Source organism: Ursus arctos, unplaced genomic scaffold (assembly GCF_023065955.2).
Source record: "Ursus arctos isolate Adak ecotype North America unplaced genomic scaffold, UrsArc2.0 scaffold_2, whole genome shotgun sequence".
Taxonomy (NCBI): Eukaryota; Metazoa; Chordata; class Mammalia; order Carnivora; family Ursidae; genus Ursus; species Ursus arctos.
The window spans coordinates 67,915,087-67,939,422 of record NW_026622874.1 but is presented as its reverse complement, the minus strand read 5'-3'; the positions used below and the strand labels follow the sequence as shown (position 1 = coordinate 67,939,422).

At 53.5% G+C, this 24,336-nt stretch overlaps 2 protein-coding genes across 11 annotated transcripts; one reads left to right on the top strand and one right to left on the bottom strand.

Annotated features, from left to right (window-relative positions):
* Positions 1-98: 98 nt before the first annotated feature.
* SRRM2 (serine/arginine repetitive matrix 2) lies at positions 99-18,193 on the top strand. 10 transcript variants are annotated; one of them, XM_026485553.4, is made up of 15 exons: positions 99-205; positions 3,463-3,734; positions 4,610-4,717; positions 4,902-5,066; positions 5,280-5,357; positions 5,788-5,850; positions 5,954-5,986; positions 6,192-6,242; positions 6,415-6,507; positions 7,154-7,349; positions 8,385-15,085; positions 15,822-16,106; positions 17,191-17,304; positions 17,431-17,541; positions 17,634-18,193. In XM_026485553.4, exons 2-15 carry the CDS (start codon positions 3,493-3,495, stop codon positions 17,641-17,643), a joined length of 8,250 nt encoding a protein of 2,749 aa, XP_026341338.2. In that variant the 5' UTR covers positions 99-205; positions 3,463-3,492; the 3' UTR covers positions 17,644-18,193. The 10 variants fall into 10 exon arrangements, 9 of the variants coding, with proteins under 9 accessions (XP_026341338.2, XP_057170890.1, XP_057170889.1 ...); XM_057314906.1 differs by having other exon boundaries at positions 130-213; XM_044379194.3 differs by lacking the exon at positions 99-205 and adding an exon at positions 296-453 and having other exon boundaries at positions 5,791-5,850.
* A 504-nt stretch (positions 18,194-18,697) lies between these two features.
* On the bottom strand, positions 18,698-23,069 carry ELOB (elongin B). Its single transcript, XM_026485561.4, has 4 exons — positions 22,989-23,069; positions 22,683-22,817; positions 21,472-21,577; positions 18,698-18,871 (listed from the first exon to the last, which is right to left on the bottom strand). Exons 1-4 carry the CDS (start codon positions 22,989-22,991, stop codon positions 18,759-18,761), a joined length of 357 nt encoding a protein of 118 aa, XP_026341346.1. The 5' UTR covers positions 22,992-23,069; the 3' UTR covers positions 18,698-18,758.
* Positions 23,070-24,336: the final 1,267 nt, after the last annotated feature.

Here is a 24,336-nt window from a genome sequence, read left to right as displayed (position 1 = left end):
CAGCGCGGCCCAGGCGGGGTGCGAGTGGCGCAGTCGGAGCCCGCTGCGGCCCCTGAGGAAGCGAGGAGGCGTCGGTGTCGGCTGAGGCGGGCGGACCGGCGAGGCGAGGCGGCAGCTCCAGGCCCCGAGGGACTCGGGAGCTTAAGCAGCGGCAGCGGCAGCACCTCTCCCCCTCAGAGGCGGCGGGCGGAGGCGGCGGCGGCGGGTGAGAGGGTGAGGGAGCGCGCGAGCCGGGTGGGGGAGGGGCGGCGGCCCCCGGCGCGAGGCCAAAGCGCGCGGAGAACGGTCCAGGCTGCCGCGCGCACGCGCGTTCGCCGCCCCTAGCTCACGCGGACGCCCTCGCTTGCCTGCTTCCCCTCCCCCCCTCGCTTTCGTTCGGTTCCTGTCGCGCGCGGGCTTTTACTGCCCTCCCCCTCCCCCATGGCAACGGCTCGCGCCGCCGACTGCTCTCGGGTTCGTGCGCGCTCGCGACGAGGAGGGGGGAGCGCGCGCCTCGGCTTCTCGCCTCCCCCACGCTTGCGGCCGAGGAGGCCCTCCCGCGGCTGCCCCTTCCGACATTTTCTCGGCGGGGAGGCGGCGGGGGCCTGTCCCCGGATCTCTTCCTCCGAGCCTCTCCGGCCTCCGGCTTCCCCGTCCCTCCCGGGGGCCTGCGGTCCGGCGCGGAGCCTCCCAGACTCTTGGGCGCCACGCAGCCCCCTCCCCCATGTCTCAAGGCCGAAAATAGGCCTTGGCGGCCCCGCCGCTGCAGGCAGGCCTGGGACTAGGTGCCCCGCATATTGGGGCCCTTCGGACTCCTTACTGTTTGTCTCGAAGCGGTAGGGAGAGGAGAGCTGCAAACCTTGTTTTTTTTTCTTTTTCCTTTTTTTTTTTGAAAGACGTGTTCAGCTGAGGTACATAAAGATAGATCATGCGCTTCTCTTTCTCTTAAATTTTTTTTAGTTTTTCACTTTTTCGCTGTCTTCTCAAAAGTTGTGTTAAAGCTGGGGAGGCCGTAGGAGCCCTTCCTTGGGAAGAAAACGCTGGGCGCCGATTCAGGCATTATTTGGCACCCAACTCTTCCGAGCCTTCGTTTCCACTCAGGCTTATCTAAGATGTCGTCTGGACCAAAAATGTAAAAAGAGCGTCTCGTTGTCTTTTAAGTGTGTGGCTTTAGATCTTTTCTTGAGCTAATATTTAAAATTTGGGGGTTCCCCAGTGTCCGCTTAGCTACCGAAATGCCCCCTTACTGTGCGCCTATGTCCATTTTTCTGCACACCGACCTCGTTTTTGGTGCGTTTCTTTTCTTGAGTATTTCAGTATTGAATTTCCAGATTCCTTTATATTTTTTTGTTAGTTTGGCGTCGTGATAAAATTCCCAACAAAAGAAATTCTGTTGTCTTGCTTTGCAGCTTGTTTTTATTCTCTGACTTTAGCTTGGATAACTTGTGTACTCACAGCCTGTGGACCCCAGTTAAGAATGCTTGTTTTATAAACTTACCTGGTTTTGGTGATTTCTCTGTTTGTTGGTGTTCCCCTTTGGTGTTTCCTTTTAGTGTTTTTAGGACTGCCTCCGAAGGTGTGGGCTGTTATGGGGGGGGGGGCTTGTTCCCTGAAAGTTCTACAATTCGTTGTGTTTTAATACCCTTTCCTTAGCAGCTACCGGTTTTCCCTCCTAAGGGAGTGGGAGGATTTTTGTGTGAGGTGGTATGGAAGTGTGGGTGAATGGTTAAGCTGAAGAATTAATTGTATGTCAGAAGCATTCTGTAAGGGAGGCAGAAATTAGGTGGGGTTTAGAGAGGCAAAGAAGGACCTAAGTTTAGAGTGGGGAGGATTGGTATTTGAGAAAACAAAAGTGAAGTCTGGAAGGTAGAGAAACTGATTTCTTGTGCTGTAAAGAGATTTTCCATTTTTTGGGTACATTCTATTTTTCCTAGATGTAGCCTTATTTGTCACTGCTTTACCTTAGTGTGGTTTTCTCTTATTGTTTTTAGTCCTCTTGAGTGCTACTGGGATTGGGCAAGGATCCAGCCTTTAGAATTTGGGTATAGAGGTACAAGCAGTTCTGGAATTGGGCAATTTTCCTTCCATTCACTGTCTCCCCATACTTAAAATTTTGTTGTTTTACGTTCTTTGAGGTATTTGTGTACTCTTTTTTTTATTCTGGAATTTTTAAATTAAAGAGTTTCTTTTTATCCAATTTTATCTCTCTCAATCTCTCCACTGTTCGTTGGGTTTTGTCTTGGGGTAGTTTTCCCTCATATTTAGGCTTTTTGAAGCTGTCTTGGACAGAATGAGATGGGAGAAGAAATAAAGTGTATATATAGGGAAAAGGAATAGGGTATGTATAACTAAGAAATCTAACCAGAAGAATGGGGGCTTGAGGGCTCTTCAGAGCCATGTTGGGGTTGGAACAGGTTGAGAGGATAGAATTTGGTAGAAGGTATGGAGATAAGATGAGAGGGATAAGGCAGAGCTGGAAGAGAAACTCTGGGAAGTGAGATACAGGGGATTGATAGGGAAAGCTGATTGATGTTAGTGAAGGGGGGGTATAGAGAGTGAGGGGACTTCTGAAGAAGTTTAGGGCAAGGAATGTAGAGGGTATGGGAACAGTTGGAGCAGAGGAGGCTGATTTGATGTATTCAGAGCATTGAGTTGAAAACAGGTGATGTTTACGAGGAGCTAATGAGACTTGGGTGAGCTGCAAATCATGTAAGAAATCCTATTGGGAAGGAGATTAAAGGAGTAAGATACCAGGTGGGGTAGTTGATAGGAGGCTTTGAAGTATTTGGAATCAAGGAAATGGTCTCTTACCTCTGGGAGGTAAAGTACAAGAGGATTATGTATACAAGGTTCATATGTTTCTGATATGCATAGTGGCCTTTATTCTTGAGTGTGACTTGGCCTATGTCAGGAACAAATCAGTCCACCTGTTCAAATACGTAGGGGATTGATTAGTCTGTTTTGTTTTCATAACAGGGTAGTCTGAAATTCTCAGGTCAGGTCTTAGAAGGATCTTTGAACTTGGATTGTGGGACTTAGTTGCCACAGATCTGTGGTGGTTGTTGTGCCGTATTTGGAGGCCTCAGTTACCAGATGTTAGGGATTAGATTAGTTGGTGGAGACATCACTTGTGCTTATTGGGGCTAAAGGAGAATAAAGAGGCAGTGTGGAGAAATTTGAGAGAAATGGATTCTCGTTTTCTTAGGGTGGAAAAGAAGAACGTCTAGGTGCAAACAAAAATGGAAATAGCTCTTGCAGTTTGGGGAAAAGGCTGTAAGAGCTGGGCAGTGATTCTAATAAAATAATGGGAAGGGTAAGAAAGGGGTTTTTTTTGTTAGCAGACTAGGAGGATTACGCGGCTAAAGGTGGTTTAGTGTGGAGATTCATGTTGAAACAGGGATGAAGGAGAACAAGGATTTGGGTGGTGGTGAGTGGTTAGTTTGGGGTCAGGGGCCTGACCCGTGTTTCCCCGCTCCCCCTCAGGAGCGGTGGTGCCCCCCCGGGCACGGGGCCATGTACAACGGGATCGGGCTGCCGACGCCCCGGGGCAGCGGCACCAACGGCTACGTCCAGCGCAACCTGTCCCTGGTGCGGGGCCGCCGGGGTGAGCGGCCTGACTACAAGGGAGAGGAGGAACTGCGGCGCCTGGAGGCTGCCCTGGTGAAGCGGCCTAATCCTGACATCCTGGACCACGAGCGCAAGCGGCGCGTGGAGCTGCGATGCCTCGAGCTGGAGGAGATGATGGAAGAGCAGGGGTGAGGGGAGGGCTGGGGGAGAGCCAAGCACTGAGTGAGTGCAGAGCTGGGGGAATTAGGTGGGGTATAGGGCTCTTAGGACTGGTTGAAGAGGCCTGGAGAGGAGTTGTAGGACGGGAGGAGATAAAGGAGCTAGCAAATGGAAAGGAGTTAAGGGGACAGCTCAAGGTGAGAGGTGAGGAAACTGTCTGCGAGAAGAGGAAGCCTCAGGGAGTCTTTATTATTTAGGTGAAGGCACATGGGGAAAGAGGGGAGCCATAGAGAAAAATGTGCTTTAAGGGGAGAGGTGGGAAAGCAGGTACCAGAGAAGACAAGAGCTAAGGTATAAGCTGACAGGTGATGTCATTGGTAGAGAAATGGAAGGTAAATGGATTTAAGGATTGAGACCTTGGAAAGTATGGAAGGCAGGAAAACAGGAATTGGAATAATATCTGGATAAAAGGGGATCATGGGTTGGGTAGGGAAGTGAAATTTTGGAAAAAGGGGCACAATCAGGCAGAAGACCTTGTAGAGCAGTGGTTTTCAAACTTCAGCAGTGGCACGCTTTTTATACAATGTACCTTTGGAATCTCAGGAAATACCTGTTGTTGAAGTTGGGGGGAGCACCTGGAACTCTGCTTAACTTTCCTCTTTTGGCCCCTGGAGTGTAGCATGTTTAAAATCCACTGTTCTAGAGGCTAAAGTAAGTGGAGAGAAGAAAGATAACAGCCAAAGATCAGAAAGATTTAAGAGAAAGGCCCTTTGGGTGACAGTGAGTGAAAAGTTTTATGTGTGCATGGAAAGGGAAGGGATCCTCCTGGGAATGAGGAAACTGTAAACCTGGGACTGGGGAAAGTGCCTTGTCAAGCTTTAACCTGAAGGGATTTGTTCTTTAGGTACGAGGAACAGCAAATTCAGGAAAAAGTGGCTACCTTTCGACTCATGTTGCTGGAGAAGGATGTGAACCCTGGGGGCAAGGAAGAGACCCCAGGACAGAGGCCAGCGTGAGTGTTTTCACTGTTTCCTCTGGACGCTAAATAGCTGCTTCTGTTATCCTCTCGTTGTACCTTGTACTTTCTCCCTGCTCTCATCTTCTTGTCCCAGTCCCATTTGGCTGCCTACAGTTGTGTGAATATGACTGTGTTCTTTGCCAACTCCTTCTGACCTTTGCCTTTTTTTCCCTCTTAGGGTAACTGAGACTCACCAGTTGGCAGAACTGAATGAGAAGAAAAACGAGCGACTCCGCGCTGCCTTTGGCATCAGTGATTCCTATGTGGATGGCAGCTCTTTTGATCCTCAGCGTCGTGCTCGAGAAGCTAAACAACCAGCTCCAGAGCCTCCCAAACCTTACAGGTACTCAAGGCCAAGAAACACATGTCAGCTGCTTTTCTCGATTTTAAGTACTCTTTGTTTGTATTTGTGGGTTTTTTGGTTTTTTTTTTTTCTGTTCTTTGTGGGGTTTATTGAACAGTTTCTTATCAGACTGTTTAGATTTTGTTGTTTTGAAGTTGAAATGTCTAAGATTTGTCTTAACACTCACCCTGCCGCTTACCATCTTTCTCCAAGCCTTGTCCGGGAGTCCAGCAGTTCTCGCTCACCAACCCCAAAGCAAAAGAAGAAAAAAAAGAAGAAAGATAGAGGACGGTAAGTTAGTTGGAAAGTTACTGTAATAGCCAGTGAACCAATCATGTCGTTTCCGTTCTCTTTCTGGAAGTAGTTCTTGGAAGCAGGTGAAAGTTGTCAGATAAGTCAGGGAAGAGGGAGTTACCATTCAGATTTCAGTCAGAGAATGAATATGTATGTTTCTTCAGTGGGGAAGGGTTGATTCTGCAGTTTTGCCGACTAAGAACTAACCAGCAACGTCTTAAATTGGATTTTCTTTTTCATTTTGAGACTTGTTGCTTTATGCTAGAGGTACGTAGGCCTCTTGGAGAGTAAGTCAGTCTGAGACATTGGTGCTGTGTTGTTTTTTTTTTTTTTTTTTTTTAAGAAGCCTCTTTTGGGGGTGAATTGTAAGTGGGAAGGTCAGGGAAGGAGCCGAGCAGAATGACTTTGTTTTTGAATCCATCTTTAGCAGGTCAGAGAGCAGCTCTCCTCGACGAGAGAGGAAGAAGAGCTCTAAGAAGAAGAAGCACAGGTATGAGGTGGGAGTACGTGGAGTGATTGGAGAGGCTTGATGAGTCCAGGCATAGGTATTGGTTCATGTTTTTTTTCCCCTCCCTTCCTCTCCCTCTTAACAGGTCAGAGTCTGAATCCAAAAAACGGAAGCATAGGTAAGACCTTTTTGGGGTATAAGGGGCATAGTGGCACATGGAACGGTGAGCCAGGTTGGCCTTGCCTGTTCTCTAGGGTGTTTCTTGGAATATAGCTCAATTCTTCTATGTTGCATTGTTAATAATTTCCTGTTTCTTTCCATTTCACTTTTGATTTTATTCTAAAATGATGATTATTTTTAATAATCTCACTTTCATTTGTCAGGTCTCCCACTCCAAAGAGCAAACGTAAATCTAAGGACAAGAAGCGGAAGCGGTGAGTGAATTTAATTGGAGGGTAATTTGCTTAGCAAGTAGGTGAAGGCTACCTGGTGGGGAATAGGGGAGAATTAGTTATGTCCTTGACTGATGATGGAGGGTTGAGAGATGGATGAGGAGAGTCCAGTACAAGTATGATAGCACCCTGAGTTGCGGCGGCCTTCCTTCAGGTCTCGAAGTACAACACCAGCCCCCAAGAGCCGCCGGGCCCACCGTTCAACATCTGCTGACTCTGCTTCCTCTTCTGATACTTCCCGCAGTCGGTAAGGGGTGGTCCAAGAGGAAGGGAGGGAGAGGGACTTGTGGGTTAATCAATTTAATATTTATTGAGCGCCCACGGTGTGCTAGGCGCTGCACAGACCATTCGGAAGACACGGTCCCTGCCCTCTAGGAGCTGACAGGCTAAAGCAACAGGATGGACAGACATATACATTTCCCCTTCTCTTTTTTTTTTTGTTTTTGTGTTTATTTTGTTATTTTTTGTTTTGTTCTGATGTATATGGACTGCCAGAATAGGGGGGGTGGTGGTTTGTTCGTGGTGTCTGGGGGAGGAAGGAATCCTTACCCTGGCTTCCTTAATCGGGGAAGGCTTCCTGAAGGAGGTGGGCTCAGAGGTGAGTTGTGAATGAAGTGGGTAGGGAATGGGCAGGGTGGAGGGTTTGGGGAGGTTGGGGGAGGTGAATAAAGGGGTAGAGGGAGAACGTTTTTGGGGACTGTGTTGGGAAGAAAAGGACCAAAGTGAATTGGACTTGAATTTCTATGAGTGGTTTGAGTCGTGTGTGTAAGAGAAGGCTTTTTGGAAGAGGGTTTGTATAGTCAGGAAAGGTGGATGGGAGCTGGGGAGGGGGTTCTCTGTTCTCCCCTGAGCTGATTTCCTTCCTCTTCCCTGCCCTCAATTACCTTCCTCAGGTCTCGAAGTGCAGCAGCAAAAACCCATACAACTGCCTTGACTGGGCGAAGTCCTTCCCCTGTTTCAGGGCGTCGAGGGGAGGGAGATGCACCTTCTAAGGAACCAGGTACCACCAACACAGGGCAGCCTAGCAGCCCAGAGCCCTCTACAAAGCAGCCTAGCAGTCCTCATGAAGACAAAGATAAAGACAAGGAGGTATGTCACTGAGTTAATGGATGTTTATTGGGTTGCAGGGTTAGGATGGGTTTTTGAAGTGAAGAAGGGAAGTGAAGTTTTTGAAGGACCTGAATTAGTTCTTTTTTATGCACTTCTCATTTATCAAGATCTGTTTTGCATCTGCAAGTTTTTTAGAATTATTTCTTTCAAAGTGGCCTGGTTATTAATAGGTTTTACGTTAATATCGTTTTATAATTTTATGTACAACTTGGGCAAAAGGTTTTTTAAAAATTGTATCTAGTCTCACTACTTGTGATAGCTCTAGTTTTTTTATTTTGTTAAATGTTGGTTGTAGCTAACTAGGAGTTTTCAACCCACTTGGGGTGCTGCCTGCAATTTGAAAACACTACTGTATTTGTCTTTTCAGTACTTGTCATCTTACGGTTATTCTGATTGAGCTCTATTCATGATGTTTTCTTGCTTCAGCTATTACATAAATTGCTCTTTGCTAAATTCTTAGCTCTTTTGTCCATTTTCCATGTCATCCAGAGTTACTTTCTCTAAACTACAAGTTGGTCACCACAAAAATTTTTCATATTTAAAGCTTTTATAACTTGGTTTCCTTTTTTGTAGTTCACCGTAGTCTTGTTTACATAAATCATGTCAAACCTTTGCTTTTGTTCTTTTATTTCTGTATTCTTTTTGAAGGATGAAGTCAGATGCCTCCCACTTTGGGAAACCTGCTTTGTTTCTCCATTTTAAAAAAGTGTCTTTTTTTTAACATTGCCATGGCATTTTGTTGTGGTTGTTACCAAATGTCATGCATTAGTTGTTTGCATTGTGTTTTTTCCTAGATAAGGCTTTTAAAGTGACAGCTTGTCCACATTTTCGTGTTTTCCCTATTGTCTTTTTATATGATCTTTTGTTAATAACGGCGTGTGGTCAGGAAAGGGACCAGTTGGTGTAATGGGGTGTGTAGAGAAAAATTTCATTGGGAAGGGTGTTGGGCTCTTACAGGTGATAGGAAGTTTTCGTGCTCATGTTCCTATCCATACTTTTTTTCCCCACTCTTAGAAATCTGCAGTTCGACCTAGCCCCTCTCCGGAAAGGAGCAGCACAGGCCCAGAACCACCTGCTCCCACTCCGCTCCTTGCTGAGCAACATGGCGGCTCCCCACAATCCCTTGCAACAACCACCTTAAGTCAGGAGCCAGTGAACCCCCCATCTGAGGTTTCCCCACCCCGGGGCTGTTCACTACCTAAGTCTCCTGAGAAACCGCCCCAGTCTTCTTCAGAGAGCTGCCCACCATCCCCTCAACCTACCAAAGTTTCTCGACATGCCAGCTCTTCCCCCGAAAGTCCTAAACCTGCACCAGCTCCTGGGTCCCGCCGAGAGATTTCTTCTTCTCCCGCATCCAAGAGTCGCTCACATGGCCGGGCAAAGCGGGATAAGTCACATTCTCATTCCCCTTCTCGAAGAGTGGGGAGGTCCCGTAGCCCTACCACTACTAAGAGGGGACGATCTCGGTCTCGAACCCCTACCAAGAGAGGTCATTCACGGTCCCGGTCCCCTCAGTGGCGTAGGTCCCGGTCTGCACAGAGGTGGGGACGATCCAGAAGCCCCCAGCGACGTGGCCGCTCTAGGTCTCCTCAGCGACCAGGCTGGTCTAGAAGCAGAAATACCCAGAGAAGAGGCAGGTCTAGATCAGCAAGGCGAGGCAGGTCACACTCTAGATCCCCAGCCACTAGGGGCAGATCTCGTTCTAGAACGCCGGCCCGTCGGGCCAGGTCTCGCTCTAGAACACCCGCCAGGCGGAGATCACGATCCAGAACACCTGCCAGACGTAGGTCTCGCTCTAGAACACCAGCCCGGCGGGGCAGGTCTCGCTCTAGAACACCTGCTAGGCGCAGATCTAGGACCCGATCACCAGTACGACGGAGGTCTCGTAGCAGGTCACCAGCCAGGAGAAGTGGCAGGTCACGCTCTAGAACCCCAGCCAGACGTGGTCGGTCACGCTCTCGAACCCCAGCCAGAAGAGGGAGATCTCGGTCTAGGACACCCGCAAGACGAGGACGATCTCGGTCTAGGACACCTGCAAGACGAGGACGATCTCGGTCTAGGACACCTGCAAGACGAAGATCTCGTAGTAGAAGTGTAGTTAGACGGGGAAGATCTCACTCAAGAACACCACAAAGAAGAGGCAGGTCTGGTTCGTCATCAGAGCGGAAGAACAAATCCAGAACGTCACAGAGAAGGAGCAGGTCCAACTCAAGCCCAGAAATGAAAAAATCTCGCATTTCTTCAAGGCGGAGCAGGTCTCTCTCTTCACCACGGTCCAAAGCAAAATCTCGATTGTCTTTGAGGCGAAGCCTTTCAGGGTCATCTCCATGTCCTAAACAGAAGTCTCGGACACCACCAAGGCGCAGTCGCTCTGGATCGTCCCAACCAAAAGCTAAATCGAGAACACCACCAAGACGAAGTCGATCTGGTTCTTCTCCTTCTAATCAGAAATCTAAAACACCATCAAGACAGAGTTGTTCCAGTTCATCTCCTCAACCTAAAGTCAAGTCTGGAACGCCACCAAGGCAAGGGTCTGTAACAAGTCCCCAGGCAAATGAACAATCTGCAACAACACAGATACAGAGCCGTTCAGAATCATCACCTGACCCTGAGGTGAAATCTACAACTCCTTCAAGACATAGTTGCTCTGGGTCCTCTCCTCCTAGAGTGAAATCTAGCACACCTCCGAGACGGAGCCGATCTGGGTCGTCATCTCCACAACCCAAAGTGAAGGCAGTAACGTCACCAATCCAAAGCCATTCCGGCTCCTCTTCTCCAAGTCCTAGCAGGGTGACATCTAAAACACCTCCAAGGCAAAGCAGATCAGAGTCTCCTTGCTCCAAGGTGGAATCTAGATTGTTGCAAAGACACAGCCGTTCTAGGTCGTCCTCACCAGATACCAAAGTGAAACCTGGAACACCACCAAGACAAAGTCACTCGAGGTCTACTTCGCCATGCCCTAAAGTAAAGCCCCAAACTCCATCGGGGTACAGTCTTTGTGGATCAAAGTCACCATGTTCCCAAGAGAAGTCTAAAGACTCATCAGCACAAAGTTCTGGATCCTTCTCTCTCTGTCCAGGAGTAAAGTCTAGCACACCACCAGGAGAGCTGTATTTTGCCGCCTCCTCTTTGCAACAGAAAGGACAATCTCAAACTTCACCAGACCCTAGGTCTGATACTTCAAGTCCAGAAATGAAACAGAGTCACTCTGAGTCTCCATCTCTGCAGAGCAAATCTCAGACACCTCTTAAGGGTGGCCGGTCCAGGTCCTCCTCTCCAATCACTGAGCTGGCACCCAAATCTCCAGCAAGACAAGAAAGAAGCGAATTATCAAGTCCTAAGCTAAAATCTGGAATGTCTCCTGAGCAGAGCAAGTCTCAGTCTGACTCTTCCCCATATATTGCAGTGGACTCTAAGTCTCTTCTGGGGCATAGTAGATTGGAGCCTTCTGAATCGAAAGAGAAGACAGTCTTACTCCTTCAGGAGGATATTACTGCATCATCTCCTAGACCAAGGGACAGATCGAGTCCTCTTCCAGTGCAGGATAAGCCTGATTCCTCACCAGTACTCAGAGAGATGCCTAAAACCCCGTCAAGGGAAAGAGGTGGTGGTGTTGGATCATCTCCAGACACAAAAGACCAAAGTGCGTTAGCTAAGCCAAGCCAAGAAGAGGAGTTAATGGAGGTGGTAGAGAAATCTGAGGAATCCTCAAACCAGGTTCTCTCCCATTTGTCTCCGGAACTTAAAGAAGTGGCTGGAAGTAACTTTGAATCATCTCCTGAAATAGAAGAAAGACCCACTGTGTCTTTGACTCTTGACCAAAGCCAGTCGCAGACTTCTTTGGAAGTAGAAGTCCCTGCAGTAGGTTCAGCTTGGAGTGGGCCACATTTTTCTCCAGAACATAAGGAACTGTCTAATTCTCCCCCGAGGGAGAATAGTTTTGGGTCACCTTTAGAATTCAGAAACTCAGGCCCTGTTGCAGAAATGAATACTGGATTTTCTCCTGAAGTTAAAGAAGATTTGAATGGATCTTTTCCTAATCAGCTGGAGACAGATCCATTTGTAGACCTGAAAGAACAATCAACAAGGTCCTCTAGGCGCAGCAGTTCTGAGTTATCCCCAGATGCAGTGGAAAAAGCTGGAATGTCTTCAAATCAGAGTGTTTCTTCACCAGTACTTGATGCAGTACCCAGAACACCATCAAGGGAAAGAAGTAGCTCTGCATCTCCTGAACTGAAAGATGGCTTACCCAGAACCCCTTCGAGGAGGAGCAGGTCTGGGTCTTCTCCAGGCCTTAGAGATGGGTCTGGGACTCCTTCAAGACACAGCCTATCTGGGTCCTCTCCTGGAATGAAAGATATACCTAGAACACCGTCCAGGGGGAGAAGCGAATGTGATTCTTCTCCAGAACCAAAAGCTTTGCCTCAGACTCCTAGGCCAAGAAGTCGTTCACCATCCTCCCCAGAGCTCAACAACAAGTGTCTTACCCCCCAGAGAGAAAGAAGTGGGTCAGAATCCTCAGTTGAACAGAAGACTGTGGCTAGGACTCCTCTTGGTCAGAGGAGTCGATCTGGATCTTCTCAAGAACTTGACGGGAAGCCAAGTGGATCCCCTCAAGAAAGAAGTGAATCAGACTCTTCTCCAGATTCTAAAGCTAAGACACGAGTACCGCTTAGAGAAAGGAGTCGCTCTGGATCATCTCCAGAGATTGAGAGCAAATCCCGACCTTCTCCTCGGCGCAGTAGATCTGGCTCATCTCCTGAAGTTAAAGATAAACCAAGAGCAGCACCCAGGGCACAGAGTGGTTCTGATTCCTCCCCTGAACCCAAGGCCCCTGCCCTTCGGGCTCTTCCCAGACGAAGCAGGTCAGGTTCATCAAGTAAAGGCAGAGGTCCTTCTCCTGAAGGAAGCAGCAGTTCAGAGTCGTCTCCAGAACACCCACCCAAATCCAGAACTGCTAGAAGAAGCTCTAGGTCGTCACCAGAGCCTAAGACCAAGTCCCGTACTCCACCTCGCCGTCGCAGCTCTCGATCATCTCCTGAGCTGACTAGGAAGGCCAGACTCTCTCGTAGAAGCCGCTCTGCATCATCCTCACCGGAGACCCGTTCTAGAACTCCTCCAAGACGCCGAAGAAGTCCTTCAGTGTCTTCCCCGGAGCCAGCTGAAAAGTCAAGATCCTCACGCCGCCGGCGCTCAGCTTCATCCCCACGTGCTAAAACAACTTCAAGGAGAGGCCGTTCTCCTTCACCAAAGCCTCGTGGGCTCCAGAGGTCCCGTTCGCGCTCAAGGAGGGAGAAAACCAGAACAACTCGACGTCGAGATAGGTCTGGATCTTCTCAGTCAACCTCTCGGAGAAGACAGCGGAGCCGGTCAAGGTCTCGGGTCACTCGTCGGCGGAGGGGAGGCTCTGGTTACCACTCAAGGTCTCCTGCCCGGCAGGAGAGTTCCCGAACTTCTTCCCGACGCCGAAGAGGCCGTTCTCGGACACCCCCGACGAGTCGGAAGCGGTCCCGCTCACGCACCTCACCAGCTCCTTGGAAACGTTCAAGGTCTCGGGCCTCTCCAGCTACTCATCGGCGATCCCGGTCCAGAACACCTCTGGTCAGCCGCCGTAGGTCCAGGTCTCGAACCTCACCAGTCAGTCGGAGACGATCAAGGTCCAGGACATCAGTGACTCGACGAAGATCTCGATCCAGGGCATCCCCAGTGAGTCGAAGGCGATCCAGGTCTAGAACACCACCAGTAACCCGCCGTCGATCAAGGTCCAGAACACCGACACGTCGGCGCTCCCGTTCTAGAACTCCGCCCGTGACCCGAAGAAGGTCTAGATCTAGGACTCCACCAGTAACCAGAAGGCGATCTCGAAGCAGAACTTCCCCTATCACTCGCAGAAGGTCGAGATCCAGAACGTCCCCAGTCACTCGCAGGAGATCTAGATCTCGCACGTCTCCGGTAAATCGAAGGAGGTCCCGCTCTCGAACTTCTCCAGTGACACGCCGCCGATCTCGGTCCCGAACACCTCCAGCTATTCGGCGCCGCTCTAGGTCTCGGACCCCACTGTTGCCACGCAAACGTTCTCGAAGTCGCTCTCCACTTGCTATCCGCCGCCGTTCTAGATCCCGTACTCCGCGAACAACTCGGGGCAAACGGTCCTTAACAAGATCTCCTCCTGCCATCCGAAGGCGTTCTGCATCTGGAAGTAGTTCTGATCGTTCACGTTCTGCTAGTCCTCCGGCAACAAGGAATCATTCTGGTTCTCGGACACCTCCAGTAGCGCTCAATAGCTCCAGAATGAGTTGCTTCAGTCGTCCTAGTATGTCACCAACACCTCTGGACCGCTGTCGATCACCTGGAATGCTTGAACCCCTTGGCAGCTCTAGAACACCGATGTCTGTCCTGCAGCAAGCTGGTGGCTCCATGATGGATGGTCCAGGTCCCCGAATTCCAGATCACCCAAGAACATCTGTGCCAGAAAATCACGCACAGTCTAGAATTGCACTTGCCCTGACAGCCATCAGTCTTGGCACTGCTCGGCCGCCTCCATCCATGTCTGCTGCTGGCCTTGCTGCAAGAATGTCCCAGGTTCCAGCTCCAGTGCCTCTCATGAGTCTCAGAACGGCCCCAGCTGCTAGCCTGGCCAGTAGGATTCCTGCAGCCTCTGCAGCAGCCATGAACCTGGCCAGCGCCAGGACACCTGCCATACCAACAGCAGTGAACTTGGCTGACTCGAGAACACCAGCTGCAGCAGCAGCCATGAACTTGGCCAGCCCCAGAACAGCAGTGGCACCTTCTGCTGTGAACCTTGCTGACCCTCGCACCCCTGCAGCCCCAGCTGTGAACCTAGCAGGAGCCAGAACCCCAGCTGCTTTGGCAGCTTTGAGTCTCACTGGCTCTGGCACACCCCCAACTGCTGCAAACTATCCCTCCAGCTCCAGAACACCCCAGGCTGCAGCCCCTGCAAACCTGGTGGGTCCTAGATCTGCACATGCCACAGCTCCTGTGAATATTGCCAGCTCAAGAACCCCTCCTGCCTTGGCACCTGCAAGCCTCACTAGTGCTAGAATGGCTCCAGCCTTGTCTGGTGCAAACCTTACCAGCCCCAGGGTGCCCCTCTCTGCCTATGAGCGTGTTAGTGGCAGAACCTCACCACCGCTTCTTGACAGAGCCAGATCCAGAACCCCACCAGGAGGCCCAGGTTCCAGAACCCCACCATCTGCCCTGAGCCAGTCTAGAATGACCTCTGAGCGGGCTCCCTCTCCTGCCTCTAGAATGGTCCAGGCTCCCTCACAGTGTGTTCTCCCTCCAGCTCAGGATAGACCTAGGTCCCCTGTGCCATCTGCTTTTTCTGACCAGTCCCGAGCTTTGCTTGCCCAGACCACCCCTGTAGCAGGGTCTCAGTCCCTTTCCTCTGGGACAGTGGCCAAGACCACGTCCTCTGCTGGTGACCACAATGGCATGCTCTCTGGCCCTGTCCCTGGAATGTCCCATCCTGAGGGTGGGGAACCACCTGCCTCCACGGGGGCCCAGCAGCCTTCTGCATTGGCCGCCCTGCAGCCAGCAAAGGAGCGGCGGAGTTCCTCCTCCTCCTCCTCCTCCAGCTCCTCCTCTTCGTCGTCCTCGTCCTCGTCCTCTTCCTCCTCCTCCTCTTCTGGTTCCAGTTCTAGCGACTCAGAGGGCTCTAGCCTTCCTGCTCAGCCTGAGGTAGCACTGAAGAGGTGAGGGGCTTGACTTTTAGAACTGTTTCTACGGGGCAGGTTCTGGGGATGGGTGGTGGTGGGGAGGGAGAAGCCCTTTCCAGAGGTTCTCTGCTCTTTGAAGAAGGTATGGGGACCTTGACCCTTAAGCTGGGGGTAGAAGAGAATGCTGGGGTGGGGGCAATGGGGGGAGGAATGGGTCAGATAAAAGTCTCCAAAGGTTCATTCTCTAGAGGATAATGATGAGTTTTCCGTCTCTACAGAGGACAGAACTAGAGGAAATGGACTTAATTTTACAGCAGGAGGGATGGCAGTTAGACCTCAAGAGGAACTCCCTGGGCTGGAAGGATCTTCAGAGGTCATCCCATCCCTCTCCCTGCCTCCAGGCAGGACGGCCCCTCCCCCAGCCAACCCGCGCACACAGGGGCCTCCCCAAACTGTGGCTCTCCATGGAAGGAGACCACCCAGCTCGCCTTCCACACCTGAGCCCAGGGACCTTATTTCTCCATCAGGGACATTCTTGAGGTTTAGCCTTGATTCCTTGTGCTGCGGGCCCCAGCCTGTTGCTTGTGTTAGCAGAGGTTGGGTCAGCTCGGGGCCACTGCTCTCCAGAGAATGCACTCACTGGCTCTCAGCTTGGAAAGCGCGCAGGGCCTTTCTGCGGCACCCCTCCCCCACTGCCGTTCCTACAGGCCAAGGAAGGTAGGGTTGGGGCTGGGGCAGCTTGTCTCCTTGTGACACTCTGCTTCTCCCACAGGGTACCCAGCCCCGCCCCAGCCCCAAAGGAGGCTGTTCGAGAGGGACGTCCTCAGGAGCCGACCCCAGCCAAGAGGAAGAGGCGCTCTAGTAGCTCCAGTTCCAGCTCCTCCTCCTCCTCTTCCTCCTCCTCCTCTTCTTCCTCCTCCTCTTCCTCCTCCTCCTCCTCCTCCTCTTCCTCCTCCTCCTCCTCTTCTACTTCTTCCTCCCCCTCCCCTGCTAAGCCTGGCCCTCAGGCCTTGCCCAAACCTGCAAGCCCCAAGAAGCCGCCCCCTGGCGAGCGGAGGTGAGTGCTGCCTTGCTTGAGGTGGAAGGGGTGGGGTGAGACCCTGGGTGTGAGATCCCTGCTGGGAGTCTCAGGTGGACTGTGGTCTCTGGTTATGTGGGAGGAGTTGGGCTCTCCTCTCCCTACCACCTTCGTTGTGCCCTGTGGTGGCAAAGGGCTTCTCCATCCAAGTGGGTGCTCCAGTCAGAATTGTGGAGTCCTAGGTTCCTTCCTCTCCCTGCCCCTGACATGCAGCCTGTTCCCTGCTCCTAGGTCCCAGGGATTCTAGCTTTTAAATCTCCCCATTGCTACTGCCAGGGCTCTGGTCTGGCCACCGTCATCTTCTCCCGACTCTGTCCACAGCCTCCTCCCTGTCTTCCCTGTCTCCACGCCATTCTCTTCCACACGTAGCCAGAGGGATCTTTCTAAAACGCACATCTGGTTACTTCCCTCCACTCCACAAATCCTTCCGGGACGCCCTGTGGCCTGCAGGATAAAGCCCCACCTCTGCGGGAATGGCGTGTGAGGCTCTTCACCAACTGGCCTTGCCTGCCCTGTGTTCTCCTCTCCTGCCCGCCCCCACACATGCCCTGTGCTCCAGCCACACCCAGCGCCTTGCAGTCTAAGGAGAACCCCATGCCTTTGGACATGCTGTTCCTTCTGCCTGGAATTCCCTTGTCCGCCTGGTGAACTCCTCGTTCTGCAAGACTCCGCTCAAACAGCACCTTCGAGAAGACTACCCTGCCCCTTCCCTGCCCCATGTCCCCTCCCCCCGGGTCCCCAGACCCGTGTACATCGGTCCTTGTGGGGCTGCTTCCCATACACGGGGCCAAGTGGGCCTTCCGTGGCCTGCCTTCACCACCAGACTGAGCCCCTCCAAGGGCAGGGACTGTCTTTATCTTTGCATCCCCCGCTGCACCCCATGCCCTGCCCGTTGGGGCACTCGGTGGATGGTGTGCGGGCGGATGGGTGAGTGAGCAGACAAAGGTGGGTCTGAGGCTGGCCCTGTGTGGTATGAGGTTTGGTGGTCAGGACCTGGGGGGTGGTCCTGAGTGCCGGCTGGTGGGAAAACCGTGGTGCTATGGGGACTTACTCTGCTCCCCAGGTCCCGTAGCCCCCGGAAGCCAATAGACTCCCTTCGAGACTCTCGGTCTCTCAGCTACTCGCCTGCGGAGCGCCGCCGCCCCTCACCCCAGCCCTCACCACGGGACCAGCAGAGGTAGGGCCTCCTGTCGGTAACCAGCCCAGCCTGCCCACCATCACTCTGAACGGTTTTGAGGCCCGAAGGTGCCAGAGGTTGGTGTTGTGTTGTGTGTGGTCTGATGTCTGCCCTGTGTTGTTGCAGCAGCAGCGAGCGGGGTTCCCGCAGAGGCCAGCGTGGGGACAGCCGCTCCCCGGGCCACAAGCGCAGGAGGGAGACACCTAGCCCCCGCCCCGTGCGGCACCGCTCCTCCAGGTGCGTCCTTACGGCACTCAAGTGCCAGGTTCCCTTCTGCGTGCCCCAGCGCTGGCTGATCTCTGCACTGACTGTCCCTTTTTCTGTTGCAGGTCTCCTTGAATTTTTCTGGGGGGAATTCCACCATACCCCAAGTTCTGGAGCTACAGGGAGTGTCCCCTTTCCCCAGCAGAGCCATGGGGAGGGGTCCTTGTCTGCCCCCCTTTGAACCCTGGCAGCATTTTGGGGGAGGGCTCTCTTTTTTCCCTCCCCCACTTTTTTCTTTGTTCCTGTGAAATGTTAATCTCCGTGAGTTTTTCCTGGTTCATGTTTTGGGGGGTTTGGGGTGGGTGGGAATGAGAATGGGAGTTGCGGGAGGGGAGGATACAGTTGGGGACACCCTGGTCTTGAGTTAGGGCCTGGGAGGCAGTGATGCCCCCTTTTACCTGTAAGTTCCTGGGGGGTCGGTGGTTTGGAACTTGCGAACCTGTGTGTGAGGTGTTCCTGGAAGGAAGGGGCAGGAGTGGAAATTAGTTGGCCCCTACTGCTCCCCGCCCCTGTGAGGTGGTGGCCCCTCCCCCAACTTTTCTTCACGTTTCTTAAAGGCATTTTGGTTTTTTAAAATCTGTACAGCAAGAGCAACTTTTTCTGTCAAATAAAAATGAGAAATGCAGGAATTGGGTCTGTAGATGGTTTATTAGGGGTGGAGAGAGAGCTGTTCTCTTACTGACTGCCCCCCTCCCCCCAGTGCACTCTGTTGGCCTCAGAGGACCTGTGTTGGGTGGCTCTAGGCTTGGGTCCTCCTCCATGGAGCCCAATCTAAAGCCAGCACACGGGCTGCAGCTTACTTTTGCTCCTTCGCTCAGAAGCTGCCTGGGAGCCTGCCTGGTGGCAGGAAGTCATTAAAGGAACAAAGCCTCAAACCTAGGGTCTCCAGGCTGAGCAGAAGGCTGGCCTCGGGCTCTGGGTTCCTCCCAGTCCTGTGCCAGTGGCCTCAGAGGGGCAGGCTGGGGTGGGGGTGGTTGGCTGGGCCCACAGAGCTTGACCAGAGAGAGTGGTCTCTCAAGGTGGCCTAGGCAAGCAAGGGGCTGAGGATGAGCCTTGCAGGGGAGCAGAACCATCCCAGGGAAGGTGATGCCTTAGGAAAGGGTGCACAGAAAAAGGCAGCAACCAGGCAGACACCCAAATCTCGTTTATTGGGGGGGAGGGGCGGCACCGGGGGTGGGCCCCAGGCCCTCTCACTGGACCGCTTGTTCATTGGCGCTGCTTCCTGAGTCCTGCGGCTTCATCACATCGGGTAGCTCAGGTGGGCTGGAGAAAGGCTCGATGCGCAGGGCTTCGAAAGCTTCATCTGGTGGACAGGGGGGGTGGGGAGAGCTGGAGGGAGCAGCCACCTCTAGCTTGTAGGGTCCACTGAGCAAATCCCACCTCTGCAGACTGAGTCCCTTCCACGATCCTACTAGAAGGTATTCCATACCTATAGGCCCAACCTGGACTTCCCATCCCCCAGCCCACCATCCGAGTCCTTTTCCTCACCCGTCACACCTACCAGTGAGACTGCACAGACCCCTACCCGGAATCTCTACCATCTCCTTGTTCTGTCCCACGCCACCTCTCTTCCAAGCACAGATGATTTTTTAAAGTTCAAACCAGACTGTTCTTCCCCTGCTTGAAACCTTCCAGTAGCTCTGCATCACTGTGAATAATTGCCCTTTCTCCACCCGTCTCCTGTGCGCCCTGTGTTCCTACATCAATCTCTTCCCTGCCTCAGGGCCTTTATATTTGCTGGTCCCTAGTCTGCCACTCTGAATGGCTGGTTGTCTGGGGGCGTTCAGGGGGTCAACCCAAACATGACTCCTCAGAAAAGCCTTCCCCAGCCGTTCTACACAGACAGTCACCGCGTCCCAGTACCTGTGTGCTGTGCAGGAGCATTTACTCATCACTCACCAAAACGGCCGTTTCTTCGACCAAGCTGCTTCCCCCACTAGAACAGCAGCTCCAGAAAGCCCCATCTTGCCCCTGTCAGCGCAGAGCAGATGAGCCCCACTTCCTAACCTTTCTCCTGCACTTCTCCCAGCAGGGAGGCTTCTCTCCACCTAGCTCAGGGTTCTCAACCAGTCAGGCCCCCACAGGAGAGCCGGCCATGTACCGCAGCAAATTTGGTTGTCCTAACTTGGCAGAGTGGGTAGCTGGCCATCTAACAGTGGCCAGAGTTGAACAGCCTGCAACACACAAGACATATCACACGGAATTCTCTGACCCCACATGCCAATGATGCTGACTTAAAAGACCCCTGGCTCAGCTTCACTAATTCATCTTCCAGGTCACAATCTGCAGTGACAATCTTATCTTCATCACATCTCTCATGTTTAGTTTGTTAAATCTAATACCATTTAACACTCGATTTGACTGAGCAGCCAGTTTGGGGTAAGTTGTGTCTTGCCCTTCCAAAAACTATGTAAGGAAAACAATTACCCACGAAAAAGTGCATTTTTGCAACAAAAGTAGAACATGGGAGGACCAAAGAACAGCCTGTCCAGTCCATATTGTGTCTTCTATCAAGACTGCAATCCCCTGCCCCAGTGGTGATGCCACCTAGGGTCTAGTAACCCCCCCCCATTCAGTGCCCTAACACAGATTATAGGGAAAAACAAACCCCCCTCCCTGTGTTGATTTTTTCATCAACAAAATAGGCCTACTGACATCTCCCAAGAGTCCCTGCAAGCCTACAGAAGACTGCCTTTCAGAGGAAGCAGAATGGGAGATGTGCTTTCAGTCCTCACCTGCCCCCCTCAGAAGGTCGCCCCTGTACAGAGCCTAACTGTATCAAGTCTGCACCAGCTGTGCGCCTGCCTTCGTGTCACTGAGAGGGTCGGGGGACCCCTGGGGAAGGCCCCTAAGACTTCCATTTGCTGAACACCCTCAGGCCAAGACCTGGGGCACACGGGGGCTCACACCACCTGTGAGGCTGGCCTAAGTGTCACAGCCCTCCATGGAGATGGGAACTCCAGCCAGGAGGACTCAGGGCATGAAGCAGCCGCCCAAGGACACAGCTGCTGAGACCTGGCACAGTGATCCTCATGAAATTCCGAAGTGCGGCCAAGGTTGTACACTCCTTCCTCAACCCTCACTACAGTGTTCTCAAAAGAAGCCAGAAAAGTCCTTACTTATCAACCGAATTTACTGAGCCATCCACACAAGCCTGGGTCCACAGCTGCAAAAACACAGTACAACCCCTGTTCAAGTTTCTAGGAACAGAAATTCAAACCTCTCTTGGGGGAAGGAGATATACTGAAGGGCAGTGAACCACCCCCAAGCTTGGGTTTTTAACATTGGGCAGGTGGCATGTGGTTCATGAGAGCAGCCCCTGGGACAGGCAGGGACTGCACATGAATTCCAGATCTGACAGCCCCAGCAAGTGACCTAATTTCTCCCAGACTCAGTTACTCATCCTTGAAATGGGCACAACACAAGTCTGGCATGCACAGAGATGCTGCGGGATTAAGTGACGCCCTGCAAAGACTGCCTGGCAGGGCGCCCAGCTCAGACAGGGTCCCAGCAATCTGTATCTGAACCACAGCTCCCCAGCTGACTGCCAGCAAGTCTCAGTTTCCATGTCTCCAAAGTGGGGACAGCTGTGCTTCCCTCTTAGGGTACCGACTTTTAAATGGAACAACGGAAATAAAATGCATAGTACAGGACCCAGTACTCAAGACCTCTGTAGCAGAAGCTGGTATTGTGATTAAGGATATTTGAATCCCTCATGAAATTTCTACAAGCACCTCCTTTGCTTTTTTTTTTTCCTTTGTGGGGAAACAAATACACTATCTCATGCTGCCTGTGCTTTGTGGACTAGGAAGACACTACCCCGGAGGCTGGGAGGAACAACAGCAGGCTCCGCAGTGACCCCTTTCCTTGGCTGTTTTCGCCCGGCCCGGCTGCCCCGCTCACCTGCTCGGAAGGCCAGCCCTACAGTGGCTGGGGCCTGCGGCCGTGCCGTCTGACTAGTGAAGCCACACTCTCCCAGTGTCTTGCCGTCATCCAGAAGCTGGTCATCCTGAGGGGAGAGGCAGGCAGGGTGTTGGGAGAGGCCCCAGGAGGGCTGAGTCCCAGACACTTCCCTGGTCAGCAACTCCCCTGAAAGTCAGAAGAGGGAAGATAGATGGCCCCAAGTGGCACCCAGGACCACCCCCAGAACATACCAAACACAATTTCCAGGGCTACACACAAGATTTCCAAATCACAACCTCCCAAGGTAGGGCTCTGGAATGTTGTCGTCTCCCCCCTTCCCCCGGCCAAGGCTCCAGGTGATCCTAATTTCAAGAGTCAGTGCCCAGTCTGTCCGCGGGCAGACCTGATCTGAATCCCAGCTCTGCCACACTGGACAAAGCGGTTGATCTTTTTGATGCGCAGTGTATCTGTAAGATGGGAATTACTGGAATTCCCAACTTGTCGGGCGGCCAGGAGGTTTCAGTGAGCGAAGCAGACCCAGAAAGCGCGGAATACAGGACATGGAAGGAGCACGGGCAGCAAGGAGGCCCCCCCTGGACACCGCGCAGATGAAGCGCTCAGAGACTGAGGCTCAGTTTGGAGTGAAAGGCCAGTTTCTAGCAGAAACCAGACCAACGCACTTAGGTGAGGGGCCCACGCTGCCGGCCGCCCGAATCGGGCCAAGACGACAGGCTCCCCCACGAAATCCAAAGCCCCAGGCCATCTTCGCTACGTAACTGCAGCTGGTCTGAGGGGGAAGGACGGACTTTGAGAGCAGCTGCAGGAGCTTGAGGAGTAATGAGCTCGCTGGGTGGAGGCCTGCTGGGCCGCTACTCACCCCGACACCCTCCGCTTGTCGGTGGTAAGGCGTGGGGGTGAAGGGCTGCGCTTCTGACGGGCCCGTGGGGGGCTAAGGGCAACAGGGTTCAAAGCCCGACTCTGCCGCTGACCTTGGGCCGAGCGGCCACCTCGCCCAGCCTGTTTCCCCAGCCCGCCGCCGCGGGGATGAGACGCGCCGCCGGCCCCCTGCGCAGCGCCCAGGCCCCCCCGCGCGCCCCCCGGGGCCGCCCCTCCACCGAGCGCCGGCACCGCCTCGCCTCCACGCGGGGGAGTTCCGGCCACTGTTTACACCAACGACGCGGCCGCCGCGCAGCGCCCGCCCCGGGCCGCACCTTGTACAGCCGCTGCTCGTCGGGCGGCCGCTTGAGGATGCCCTCGACGATGCGCTTCAGCTCGAACACGGTGCTCGACTCCTTGGCGTCCGTGAAGATGGTGGTCTTGTGGCGCCGAATCATGAGGAACACGTCCTGGGGGCGGCGGGCCGGCGTGAGCGCGGAGCCCGGCGCCCCCTCCCCCAAGGCTGACCGCCCCCAACCCAGCCCCGCGCGGCCCGCCGCCCCCAACCCAGCCCCGCGCGGCCCGCCGCCCCCCGTCGCCCCCCGTCGCCGCCCGCCACCCCTCCCCCCGCGCCCGTTCACCATCGCGGCGGCTGCCTGTCCCCCCTCGACGCGCCGGCGCGGCCGCGCTCCGCCCCGTTCCCGGCAGCCCGCGCACCTCGCCCCAGCGTGCCTCGCGCCCGGCGGCCCCGCCCCGCCACCGCCGCCATTTTAAGAGATGCGCCTGCCGCTCGATCCAACTGCGCGTTCGGCCGCCATCTCGGCGCCGTGGCGTGGTGGGCGTGGGGCAGGGGTCCGGCGCGGCAGGTGACGGCGCCATCTTGGGAGTGGCAAAGCTGAGGCGCCCCTGTTGCGGTCAGCGGGTGGTCTAGGCGCATGCTCGGCCCTCTGGGGGGGAACGTTGGGGGCTGACCTGGCGAGTGCAGAGTACCCCCACGTCCCAGAGAGGGTCAGTGAATGTTGTGCATCTTGGTCATTGGGGCGCAGGACTTTTGCGTGTCAACGACCACCGGGGCTGCTGTGTGTCTGCGGGGGGGAGGTCTGCTTATAACTGAGGGGCTCCCTGGCCGCCATTTTGAGGCGGTGATAATTCTGGACCTTCCGGCTGCCCCCATGGGTGGGCTGTCCCCGTTTCCACGTCCACCCTTGGCTGGGCTTTGTGGCCGGGAAGGACCCCAGGAAGCTGTCGTGGGTGTTAGGGAGTGGGCCAAGGGAACTCCCAGGGAAAATGCTATAAGGCGCGGGATACCTGGGTGGCTCAGTCCGGGAAGCATCTGCCTTTGGCTGGGATCATGATCCCAGGACCTGGGATGGAGCCCCGCATATGGGGCTCCCTGCTCAGCATGGAGCCTGCTTCTCCCTCTGCCTGCCCCTCCCCCTGTTTGTGCTCGCTGACAAATAAATAAAATCTTCAAAAAATGCCACAAGGCTCTGCCAAAGTTGGCGCTCACTCCTTAGGGGGAGGAAGGAGGAGCCCCCTCCAGTCCGGGGGCCTTGGGCGGCCGACCGCCTCCTGCCTGCGTCCACTCGGGCTCTGGAAGGGCCTGTAGACTTGGTTTCCCTGGCTGGCTGCCCATCTATGGGCAGAATCTTAAGAAAATAAAACTGCCAGTTATTTTACCAGCAAAACTGGGCTTGTCTGGGGATAGAGAATTACAAGCCAGGACCAACAAGCTACAGCAAAACCATAGGCAAGTCCGCAGAACAAAGGAGAGAAACTCTCCTATAGAAGAAAGGGGACAGTGGGAGGGTGTTATAAACAAAAAGTTCGTTGGAATAAAGGGAGTTCTAATAGTGGCTTTTCATTGGCTGGGCTGTTGCCTTCCTCCCGCTGGGCTAATAAAGCAGCATCCACCTACCAGGTGCGACTCTTCCTGTTGGGGCTGCAATTGACGAGCGAGAAGGCCGAGAGCGCCCCCTGCTGGCCTCC

Bases quoted from the DNA above. Each gene is read 5' to 3' on its own strand.
- SRRM2 (XM_026485555.4), top strand. From the start codon at position 421: ATGGCAACGGCTCGCGCCGCCGACTGCTCTCGG. The intron at 3,735-4,609 runs GTGAGGGGAGGG...TTTGTTCTTTAG, and splicing joins GAGATGATGGAAGAGCAGGG to GTACGAGGAACAGCAAATTC. The intron at 15,086-15,821 runs GTGAGGGGCTTG...CTTCTCCCACAG, and splicing joins CCTGAGGTAGCACTGAAGAG to GGTACCCAGCCCCGCCCCAG.
- ELOB (XM_026485561.4), bottom strand. The intron at 21,578-22,682 runs GTGCGGCCCGGG...CTCTCCCCTCAG, and splicing joins ACGAGCAGCGGCTGTACAAG to GATGACCAGCTTCTGGATGA. The intron at 18,872-21,471 runs GTGAGCGGGGCA...CCTGTCCACCAG, and splicing joins AGGGCTGGCCTTCCGAGCAG to ATGAAGCTTTCGAAGCCCTG.